The 12,677-nt window shown below is 40.4% G+C and overlaps 1 protein-coding gene across 1 annotated transcript in view; it reads left to right on the top strand.

The window, feature by feature from the left end:
* Positions 1–12,677, top strand: part of LOC124594129 (juvenile hormone esterase-like) — a 68,190-nt gene that overhangs the window by 28,555 nt on the left and 26,958 nt on the right. The window contains exons 4-6 of the mRNA XM_047132486.1: positions 80–265; positions 7,836–8,032; positions 8,129–8,300. Coding sequence (XP_046988442.1) covers positions 80–265; positions 7,836–8,032; positions 8,129–8,300 — 555 coding nt within the window. The remainder of the gene's footprint in view (positions 1–79; positions 266–7,835; positions 8,033–8,128; positions 8,301–12,677) is intronic.

The raw sequence follows: 12,677 nt of genomic DNA, 5'->3' as shown, positions 1-12,677 counted from the left end.
TCAACTATGCACGTCCCATAAGGTTTAGTACGACTGTTGTCTTAGCTATGGACACCTATGTCACCTGTTCGTCTTGCAGGTTTCTTATCAACTGGAGATGAGGTCATCCCAGGGAATGCTGGTCTCAAAGATCAAGTGATGGCCCTAAAATGGGTCAAGAGTAACATAGCCAACTTTGGCGGAGACCCACAGAACGTCACAATATTTGGCGAGAGCGCTGGCGGGATGTGCTGTCATTTGTTACAAATCTCTCCTGCAGCTAAAGGTTCGTCGCTATAGCTTTATGCTTTCCTAACATAAATGGTCATTTTTTGATATTTGGGTTCTTGGAAATTTGCTTAATACATATTCCCTCGTCATATGGTGCACTGCGAAGACTCAGGTGCTTAGCAACGTGCGTGGCGGTGCAGTAGTAAGACACTGGACTGCTACTCTGTTGGGTGGTGGTTCGAATCTCAGTACGGCCAACCAGGTTAAGCTTTACTGTCAAACTCAGGATCGCACCAAACATTTATTGCCGGCGAGATAGCCCGTACCACATATTTTCGTTTGTTGTGGTCTTCATTTCAGAGACTCGTTTGATACAGTTCTCCAGGCTATTCTATCCTAAGCTGACTTCTTCATCTCAGAGTAACTACTGCAATCACTCAATCACTGTACTCATGTCTTGGTCTCACTCTACGATATTTACCCCCCGCGCTTCCCTACAGTACCAAAATGGTGATCCCTTGATGTGTCCTACCAACCAATTCCCTCTTTTAGTCAGGTTCTGAAACAAATTCCTCTTCTCCCCAGTTCTATTCAGTACTTCCTCATTAGTTACGTGATCTACCAATGTAATCTTCAGCATTCTTCTACAGCACCACATTTCGAAAACTTCTATTCTCTTCTTGTATAAACTATTTATCGTCCATGTTTCATATCCATACATGACTACACTCCATACAAACACTGTCAGAAAAGACTTCCTGGCACTTAAATCTATACTCGATGTTAACTAATTTGTCTTCTTCAGAAACGCTTTCCTTGCTATTTCCAGTCAACATTTTATATCCTCTCCACATCGAACTCATCGGCTTTTTCTTCCCAAGCAGCAAAACTTATCTACTACTTTAAGTGTCTCTTTTCCTAATCTAATTCCTTCAGCATCATATGATTTAATTCGACTACATTCCGTTATCCTCGTTTTGTTTTTGTTGGTGTTCATTTTATATCCTGCTTTCAAGATACTGTCCATTCCGTTCAACAGCTCTTCCAGGTCATTTGCTGTCTCTGACCGAATTACAATGTCTTCGGCAAACCGCAAAGTTTTTATTTCTCCTCCGTGGATTTTTATTCCTGCTCCATTTATTCTCTTTTTCCTTTACTGCTTGCTCAATATACAGATTGAATAACATTGAGAACAGGCTACAACCATATCTTACTCCCTTCTCATCCCTACTTCCCTCTCAAGCCCGTCGACTCTTATAACAGGCATCTGGTTTCTGTAGAAACTGTAAATAGCCATTCGTTCCCTCCATTTTACCCTGTCGCAACTGGAATTTGAGAGTATTCCAGTCAGCATTGTCCAAAGCTTTCTCTAAGTCTACAAATGCTAGATACGTAGATTTGCCTTTCCTTAGTATATCTTCGCGCGTTCCAACATTTCTACGGAATCCAAACTGATCTTCCACGTGGTCAGCTTCTACCAGCTTTTCCATTTGTCTGTAAAGAATTCGTGTTAGAATTTTGCAGCCATGAATTATTAAACTGATAGGTAATTTTCAGACCTGTCGACATCTGCTTTCATTGGGATTTGAATTATTATTTTCTGCTTGAAGACCTAGGGTATTTCGCCTGTGACACACATCTTGCTCGTCAGTTGGCAGAGTTTTATCATTGCTGTCTCTCCCAAGTGTCAGTAGTTCTAATTTCTCCATTCAAGGTGCCTTTTTTTGACAGGTCTTTCAAAGCTCTGTCAAATTCTTCAAGCAATAACGTATCCCCCATTTAATGATCATCTACGTCCTCTTCCACTTCCTATAACATTTCTCTGAGTTGTGACGCTCTTGTATAGAGCCTCTACATCCTCCTTCCACCTTACTGCTTTCCCTTCTTTGCTTAGGACTAGTTTTCCATCTGAGCTCTTGAGATTCATACAGGTGGTTCTTTTTCCTCCCAACCTCTTTTATTTTCCTGTAGGCTATATCTATCTTACCCCTAGTGATATATGCTTCTACATCCTTACGTTTCTCCTCTAACCATCCTTGTGTAGCCATTTTGCACTTCCTATCGCTGTTATTTTTTCGACGTTTGTATTTCTTTTCGCCTGTTTCATTTACTGCATTTTTATATTTTCTCCTTTCAGCAATTAAATTCAATATCTGTTACCAAAGAAGGGCCGGCCGCAGTGACTGTGCGGTTCTAGGCGCTACAGTCTGGAGCCCAGCGACCGCTCCGGTCGCAGGTTCGAATCCTGTCTCGGGCATGGATATGTGTGATGTTCTTAGGTTAGTTAGGTTTAATTCTAAGTTCTAGGCGACTGATGACCTCAGAAGTTAAGTCGCATAGTGCTCAGAGCCATTTTTATTACCCAAGGATTTTTACTAGCGCTCGTCGTTATATCTACTTGATCCTCTGCTACCTTCACTACTTCATCCCACAAAGCTACCCATTCTTCTTCTACTGTATTTCTTTCTCCCGTTCTTGTCAATTGTTCCCAAACGCTCCTTCGGAAACTCTCTGCAGCCTCTGGTTCTTTCAGTTTATCTAGGTCCCCTTTCCTTAAATTCTTACCTTTTCGTACTGTCTTCAGTTTTCATCTACAGTTCATTGTTGTAGCTACTCCGGATTGTGGTCGGAGTCCACATCTGCCCCTGGAAATGTCTTACAATTTAATACCCGGTTCCTAAATCCATGTATGCCCTTGTATAATCTACCTGAAATCTTCGATTGTCTCCAGGCCTCTTCGACACATACAATCTTATTTAAAGATTCTTAAACCAAGTGTTAGCGGTGATAAAGTTATGCTCTGTGCAAAATTCTACCAGGCGGCTTCCTCTTTCATTCTTTGCTCCCCGTCCTTATTCACCTACTAATTCTCCTTCTCTTCCTCTTCCAACTATCGAACTCCTGTCCGTCATTACTATTAAATTTTCGTATCCCTAAACTATCTCAGTAATTTCTTTTATTGCATCATACATTTCTCCAATCTCTTCACCAATTGGCACCCAAACTTGTATCACTGCGATAGGTGTGGGCTTCGTGTCTGTCTTAGCTAAATTAGTGTCACTTTACTGTTAGTAGTAACTTATCCGGTCCTCTATTTTTTATTCATTGTTATAACTACTGCTGCATTACCCCTATTGCATTTTGTACTTGTAACCCTGTATTCAGCTGACCAGCAGTCTTGCTCCTCCTGCCGCCGAACTTCACTAATTCCCACTATATCTAACTTTAACCTATCCATTTCCATTTTTAAATTTTCTAACCTACCTGCCCGATTAAGGGATGTGATATCCGTAGAACGCCATTTTCTTTCTCCTGATAACGATGTCCCTCTTAGTAATCCCCGCCCGGAGATCGGAATATGGGACGAATTTACCTTTGGAATATTTTACGCAAGAGGATGCTATCATCATGTAATCATACATAAGGCTGTATTGGTGAATGTTACAAGGCCCGATTATTCAATCACCCAACATATTTCACCACTGATTAGCTACAAAAATCAATTTCTACACATAGAGCTCAATTCTGAAATCTGTAATATTGTCTTATAAAGATTGCCAGCTCTGTTTGAGCCCTGAGACAAGTATGAATATCTTGCCACTCTTACAACTAGTGACATAATCGTAGCAGGAATCTAGCTCCCTTAAGAGAAAGTGGGCTGATCACTTGATATGAAAACGTGAATCGCTGAAAGTCAAGGTACCACATCGAAGATGTACCTAACTTCCACAGAAATCTCCACGAAGACAAAACAGGAAAATCAGAATACTTCACATTTCCACGGAAAGAAAGTTTATTCTTTTTGCCTAGTTGCGTCTCTTTAGACAAAACTAGCTCCAGTTAATATCTCCGCAATTTAATATAGGTACTGCCTACCCATTACGTGAGGACTCACCTAGCTGCAACAATGAACGGCCGGCCGGGGTGGCCGAGCGGTTCTAAGCGCTTCAGTCTGGAACCGCGCGACCGCTGCGGTCGCAGGTTCAAATCCTGCCTCGGGCATGGATGTGTGTGATGTCCTTAGGTTAGTTAGGTTTAAGTAGTTCTAAGTTCTAGGGGACTGATGCCCTCAGATGTTAAGTCCCATAGGCTCAGAGCCATTTTTTTAATTTTTATTTATTTATTTATTTATTTTTTGAACACCGAACGGTGTGGCGGTGAGGTTAGCATATCAGACGCGTATTCGGGAGGACAACAGTTCAGATCATCATCCGACCATCCAGATGCTTTACATCTTTTCCGTAAGTCGTTTAAGGGATATGTGGGGTGATTCCTTTGAAAGCGCGAAACGGGATTTCCTTCCACAACTTTCCCTAACATGAACTTGTGTTACGTCTCTAATGACCTCATTGTCGATGGGACGCTAAACTCCACTACTTCGTCATTCTTTTGTAAGCTATAACACTCACCTGCTGAAAGCTACATGGAAACTTTCCGTATAGAAATAAAATAATTTTCCATACTTACAAGTATGACCTATACCCAAAAAGGCCCATGGCGGACCTCCTACATCTACGAGTCCAGTCCGAACGAGACTCAGAACTCAATAGCTCCAAGTACCTCATAAACTGTTTTTCAGCTCACAACTAATGAGTTACTGACTGTAAATCAAACGCTGTCTTCTTGCCGTGTTACCCTTTTCTGCAGCAAATAGTGCTAGGCTTGTATATGCTGTCTCCCGGCAGGAGTTATAGAATAATTATTTCCCACACAATCTTACAGGGAGAGTACCTATCATCCGTGGAAAGTTTGTAACCAATAAGTGAGCTTATCTCAAGACCAGTAACTTTCCCAGTAGTTTATCACGGAGGAAAACATGTCTTTGAATATGACAGCAACAATACAGTCATTGAAAAATAAGGAAACTCCATGCCGATAAAGCAGATAAACGTCTCAAGGAATTTTACTGAAGGGTAATGAGTAGTAAAGTGACTTTCAACAAAACAAAAGATTATCATGGATATCAGTTTCTAGAGAGAAAATGACACCATTATAAACTGGGTAACAAATTTGCTAGGAATGAATATTGATTGTCAGTTGAAGTTAGGTGTACGTGGAAATATATGCAAAAACAATTTCATTAACATGTAAAGTCCTGATTATATTGTCATCAGTAAAGTCAGTGTCTTTCAAGTAAGTAATACTCGTATGCACACCGAGTTCGTGGCAACGTAACTTCATCATGGATGACAAATGCCCAAAACATGTAGACACTTCTCGAAAAACAGGAAGGAGCATAAAACATGAAAAATACTAATTGCGTTCATCATAAAGATATGCTTAAAAGATTGGGATTTTTAGACATAGGCCCTACCATGTGAGTATATTTACCAATCCGTAATGCATATAAAAAATAAAAAAAATGGTTCAAATGGCTCTGAGCACTAAGGGACTTAACTTCTGAGGTCATCAGTCCCCTAGAACTTAGAACTACTTAAACCTAACTAACCTAAAGACATCATACACATCCATGCCCGAGGCAGGATTCGAACCTGCGACCGTAGCTGTCGCGCGGTTCCAGACTGTAGCGCCTAGAACCGCTCGGCCACTCCGGCCGGCCATAAAAAAATAGCTCATGGATGAAGATCTAGACTGAAATCACGTTTATGAAACAACAATAAGACTCAAAAAGCGCCATCTATCAAAGTATTAAATTGTATGATAAGTTGACTGGCAAGATTACAGAGATTACGACAATAATTTTACAGGAAAAGCCGAGTTCAGAAGTGTCTGTTGAGTAATTTATTATGTAAATGGTTATTTAGGCAATGGCAGAAAACTGACGTGTCCTACCACTCAACTCGGCTGCTGGGAGTTACGCATTACCTTGTCGGGTTTTACGCGTCAAACGTGTGAGTCGACCTTCATGTACGCACAAGGAGGAAGGATGACAAAAAGGGAGACCTCATACACCGAAGCGGAGGAAGAACAGGAAAAGTAGGAACAAGAAAGGTGAGAGAGACAAAAATGAAACTCAGCTAAGCCTTCTGATATTTTCATAAGTTTCGGTTCCCGATTTTGAGCAAGACATGGTCCCCAAGCGATGGGAGAAAGAATAGTGGAAGAATAGATATGCAGCGTTTAAAAGGGAGGAGTACTACAGGGGCAGATGCCCCCTGTGTGCCAAGCAACTACTCACAATAGAGTGATGAGTTCTCTGGGAGGACATAACACGTGTACGTATGGTAGAAAGTCAGATGATACAGAGGTTATCATGTTTCTATCAATCAATTTTCCGAAACGCAGCTATATTTTTAGAATGAACCTGTTGCTTGCTGAACAGGTTCAGCAAGCAACCCAGACCTGGGGTCGCCGTACATCTCTCGACAGTGAAGAAAGCAAACATCCGATATGCCTGTCAATTCCTACAACAATAAGTCTGTCTCAGTATCCTAATGCAGCAGTTCTTTCCCATTTTCACTCGTGTTTATTAAACATCGAGGAACTTTTAAATTAAACGGTTTCTTCTGAAGTTACCTATACCGGTGTATGTCTCATTCCCCAGACGTTAATTAGGACACAGCAATAATTGAGGTCGTACACGCTCCATTTGGTACATACAGAAAGCATCTTCATCCAAATCAGTTGCCTTTATATATCACAGAAGCTGTCTTCTTTTAACTCTCTCTGCAAGAATTTGATTTTAAAACAAGAACCTTCATGAAACTTAACAGATTTTTCATGTTATTCCCAGCAGCCAAAATCTGAAATCATCTCACGTACAGCCGATTCATAATATGCACATGAGTGCTTATCTTCATATGCGATGGCATATGGATTCTTCAAGGAGTTTTACTAACTATCTGACGCTTATCTACGCTTCCTGTACCACTGCGGTATAAAGTCATTAGTAATCGTGGTACAGATAGTCTGGGTCATCCGTACTCGGTAAACACGCTATATTCAGTCTGACTGCGAATAACTTCCTACAGCTAAAAGTGGCAATGAAGTCAACTCAAAGCAATTTTGAGTCTTGTATGAATCAAAGACGATGGCAGATATAGCTGGAGCCATCCGTTGGCAAACTTGACGATACGCGTCGAGTCATTCTTAATGTGTGCATACTCTGAAAAGGACTCGTTGGAACATGTGCCACAACTCATAAGTGCAGGTCAATTTTGTCACGCTTGGAACTGCAGGTTTGGAGGCTGAGGTGATCTTGTATTCAGCTCACAGAATTGTCTACGTGTAAGAGCTCTCCCACGAGTACAGCAGTACTCTCTACTAAAACTCTCCATGTCAGGTATCAAAACTTTAAATCTGCTACATTGTTATCTTTCGTATTCAAAGTGACTAACAGAACTTATCTTGGAGAATAAATGTCCATTCTGTAACGGGGTGTGTCCGAAACAACCGGACCGATTACAACTACGTGACTGACTGGGACTCGAACCAGAAACCATTGTATTTCACTAGCAAACGCCCTACCGACTCAGCTGCGTGCACTGCTATATTTCATGGCTTACTTGCAAGCGACGGTAAATGAACAGCCTCAGGAGTCCCTTTCATACAGTCAACTGATCCTGATATAACTTTCACGAGAATGTCACTCGAACTTTAAACATACTTTAATGAATAGTTGCACAGTAACGTGATTTTTTGTTTCACTTATGCTCTTTCTGCAGGTTTGTTCCACAAGGTTATCTGTCAAAGCGGCGTGGCGTCTTTGGAGCTGGTGTCGGCTCCTGTTAAGGACAGGACGTTTCGCCTGGCACAGTCCCTCGGCTTCACGGGAGACAGTTCAGAGGAACTACTGGCCTTCATGAGAGGCCAACCAGCGCAGAAGCTCGTCGAGAATGCACTAAACTGCCTGACCAAAGAGGTGGGGTAAACGTGTGCAACGTTCACGAGGCGTTATTACGAATGAAACAATACAAGTTTGTGTTCTGCAATACTGTGGACTGTCTCTGTCGATCAGGAAAAGCAGAGAATGCAGTCGCTGGTACCTTTTGCGCCAACCATAGAACCGGACAGCGTGAAGGACGCAATCATCACACGGAGTCCTATAGAAATCTTGAAGAGTGGCATGTTCAACAAAGTGCCCACCATCTTAGGTGTCTGTTCTCGTGAAGGAATAATGTTCATTGGAGGTAGGTATAAACGGCGCCTCCGACATACCTCCTGAACACATAGACTCTAATTTAGGAGGTGAAGAACGACATGTTCCGGAAGGAAAAAGCACTGTAGATTTATCTTTATACTATTCGAAAACTGAACCTTTCATTTGTATATAAATCAGTCTTTGGTATTTGAATCTTCTTACTGATACCGTAGACATTGTCAGTATTCTCCCTAATGTCTAATATTCATTACGTTGTTACTGTTGTGGGCTTCTGTCCAGAGACTGGTTTGATGCAGCTCTCCATGCTACCCTATCCTGTGCAAGCTGCTTAATCTCTCAGTACCTACTGCAAACTACATCCTTCTAAATCTGCTTAATGTACTCATCTCTTGGTCTTCCTCTATGATTTTTACCCACCACGCTGCCCTCCAATACTAAATTGGTGATCCCTTGATACCTCAGAATATGTCGTACCAACCGATCCCTTCTTCTAGTCAAGTTGTGCCACAAAGTTCTCTTCTCCCCAATTCTGTTCAGTATTTCCTCATTAGTTATGTGATCTACCCATCTAATCTTCAGCATTATTCTGTAGCTCCACATTTCGAAAGCCTCTATTCTCTTCTTGTCCAAACTATTTATGGTCCATGTTTCACTTCCATCCAGTTATGGAAGGTATTATTGACTTCTTTTACCATGCAAATTTCGTAATTTTTCGAAATTCGTTTTAACAGTGATTGCCAACAAGTGCATGGAAAAATGTACAGGTGGTAACAACCCCTAACAAGGATCGCCGAAACGTTTCCGTTTGTCGTAATTATGTTTTACACTGCTGCTCATTATACTTAGCAGCACGGGAAAGAAAAGAAGTATTTTACTTATTTTACAGACACAGTGTGGCAGGAGGATAAGATTAAACTGGTACGTGATCTGTGGACATAAAGGACGCAAAACTTAGTACAAATAGGTGCCTATGTCGTTCTATATTTTTTCCTCTCTATTCTACAGTCGATCAATTGTAGTGATTGTCGATTGTGGCTTAACGATGTCTCGGCAGCCCAAGACGAAATGTTTTCAGTGAGTGAGAGATCTCAAGAAAGTGCTGGCAAGGCAACAGTCGAACATCATTTTATCGAGCTAGAGGATGGTTGACATTCCCTCTTGCGTTATCATGTTCAAATGTGACGTTACGGAGACCTTGAAGATAGAGCACAACCACTGACTTTAACGCATCAGAAATGTAACAGTTGCTGTCCAAATTACCGGCTTTGGGAACCAGAGATCGTGAGGTTGAGTATCTGGCTTCACAACATACACTCATACACGTGCAGGTCTCGTATGACGATGACGGATGCCATCCGTAACGTTTGCTATTCTCAGAGTCTCGGCACAAGGTTACGTCCTCCGTGATGCCGTACGCAGAACAGCTTCTCGCTTGTACAACCTTTCCTCATATAAAGATTACAGCCTGTTGTCATTCCTATTGATAAAGAATGCTGGAGCAGTACAATTGGTAGTCTTGGCGTATTTAGAGGAATTAAATTTACACATCAGTTGCTTTTTTGCAGAATAATTCCACTAAATCTGGATCTTCAGTCACCTCCGTAATACAGACTTTGCGCGATTATTTCTAACAGCAGATCTTTTTTTGGAAAAAACATATCGCCTTTCATTAAAATGTTTTTCTCAAACTGGTATGTAATGTACCCCTTCAAATGTCAACACTTCCTATAACTGCGTCTAAATACTTACACTATATGAGGTGTTCAAGTCGTTCACTCTTAACCTCTCAATCAAATGCTATCGATTTCTTTCACTTCGTCATAGGGTTTACTTTGCGTACATACACATTTGATGAGGATTACCATTCGGTACATCAAGTGTAAATTTTGTCCAAGTTTTCCTGCATTTACTTACCTTACTGCAGACAACAGCAACGTCTGCGAAGAATCTCGTAATGCTTCTGATCATATTTAATAAATAATTTATGCGTACACATAGTGTTAGTGGTTTGATGCAGTGTACGGGTATAAGCTTGTTTGTACTCAAATTTAAAAAGTAAATTTCAAGTAACTGTTAGTGAAACAACTAGTAAACTCTGATGTTAGTTTTCTTACTACGTGAATTATCTTCTGTGACAACTACTATCCACTGTAAAATTGAGTGCGTTCACAATGAATATTTGCGTACAATGTACTCAGAGAAGCTGGTTTTATGCCAGTCACTGGTACAGTACCTTCTCGATATATTATCTTTCTGTGTAGCTGAATATGAGAAGTATGTTTTAAAATTAATTTTTGCTATATGGTAAATTCACCAACACTGATCGGTTTTCTGGTTTTAACAACACCGCTTAGAGTAGTTTCCAATATTCCAGGATGATACAGTCCTCTTATCTCTTCGGAAAAAAGACGTGTCTTTTCAATTTTATACCACGAACAACACATTTTGCAATCATGTCGGCAACGAGTAATGCTACTGGAGTTGGAGATTTTTTAGGAGTTTCCAAGAACATAAGTAGGAACTGAACTACTTATTACTCTTCGTTAACAGCCTCCTGGTTACACTAAAATTTTACAGCCCACAGCCCTTAGCGGCCGGTCTCTATTTCAATAAATCTCTGCTCTGAGTGCCACCCAGTTATTCTCTCATAAAACTTCCTTCCTTATGAATCAGCAGCCTGAAGGGTCACTCTGCCAAAAGGTCAATAGTTTTATCACGTCATTTTGTTTACTCGATCGTAAAATAATTTTGTTTAAAAAATACAATCATTACGATTGATAGGTTAGTCATATGTTCAAAATCTCTTTGAAATATTTTTTACTCCTCAGCTGTGCACCATTAAGTGAGCTGTCTCACACACTTTACATTTTCATTCATGAGGGAGCTCTCTCAACATTCACCTTTTTCTCGTCGCATTAGGTCCACGTTGATGTCTACCAATTTCAATGATGACATTTTTAATGAAGTGTTAAAAAAAAGTCCATATATTGCGTATTTGTTTCAGGAAAGATTTTCTTAGCGACGGGTGGTACATTCTTCCTGCAGAAAGTTGAATTTTCAGAGATATATATTCCCTACCAAAGCATTGACCATTTTCCACTAGGAGAACCAGAACTCACTAGTGGATACTCTTTATTAACTTATACTGAGATAAAACAACAAAACAATTTGCGAACTGAAATAAGATCTACAAACACAATACTGGTTTGTCCATTGTTTCCCCGAAATGTTTGAGATGCTGATGACAGTGAGCGCTACACATTTTCGAGTCACTGACTGAACTACTTTTACCTTTCCACCAGTTGCATCTGGGAAAATGCCTTACCTAGTCAGCAAGTGGACGGAAGTTTCTTCTGGCACTTAATTACTCTTCTACCCACGTAGATTCCGAATATCAGCGTAACTAAGGATCACAAATCTTTTTAGTGAAATCCGTTTCCGATCTCTCTTACTTGTATCGTTTATAGTCAATCTTATTGCTTAAAGCACATGGAAGTGGACCATAGGCAATGAAAGCAGTAGTGAATAATATACACCAGAGTGACGTAATCCTGCTAATTCATGTTACACTCACAGTTAATTTACTTCTGTAGAGTCTTTAGCTAACTGCTTAGATGTGATAATCCCTTGTTTAGTTTTCGTACATTGTAGTGTTCGGTTTAGAGACAATATGAAATGCTACCAACATGTAACACAAGTGCATTGTAAGAAAATTATAGCTGATTTTAACAATAATGAAGCCGAATCAGAAATAACTATGTTATTACTGGGTCAGTGTTTTAATTCTTTGAAAAATCCTTCTTCTGATCTGATTGGCACGGACCACCACTAATTGCTCTCCTGTGACGGTGTCTTCATCTCACAGTAACACTTACACCCTATTGTTTATTAGCTCTAATCCAGTATGTCCTTCTCTGAAGTTTATGCTCTATACAGATCCCACTATTAGCTTGGAAGTTATTTAGCCGGTGTCTCAAAACATGTGTTATCATCCTTCCCTTCGCCTACCTTCGCCTTTTCACAGAAAAAACTTCTCATTCTTTAACAGCCCACCTAATTTTGAACGTTCTTCCATTGCACCACATCTGAAATGCTACAGATTTCTTCTCTGATGTTCACTACAATACAATTCTGTACTGCAAATACTTACTACATTCTCAGAATGTCCTTATTCAAATTAAGATGTATGTTTGATACTAAAAACCTTCTATTGGCTTTCGTCTTTCTTAGGTTTACTCGTAATCAGTAGTCTGTAGTGATTAAGCTGTTCAGTCCATTCAAAATATTTTCTAATTGTGCTTGGTCATCCGGAGGATAGCAAAGTTGATGCTGAATCATTTATATCCATTCAAACTGAGTTTTAACGCCACTCTTCAACCTTCCTGTTATTTCCATCATTGCTTGT

The sequence above is a fragment of the Schistocerca americana genome, chromosome 2 (genome assembly GCF_021461395.2).
Source record: "Schistocerca americana isolate TAMUIC-IGC-003095 chromosome 2, iqSchAmer2.1, whole genome shotgun sequence".
NCBI classification, from domain to species: domain Eukaryota; kingdom Metazoa; phylum Arthropoda; class Insecta; order Orthoptera; family Acrididae; genus Schistocerca; species Schistocerca americana.
This window is presented reverse-complemented; position numbering and strand designations above follow the sequence as displayed.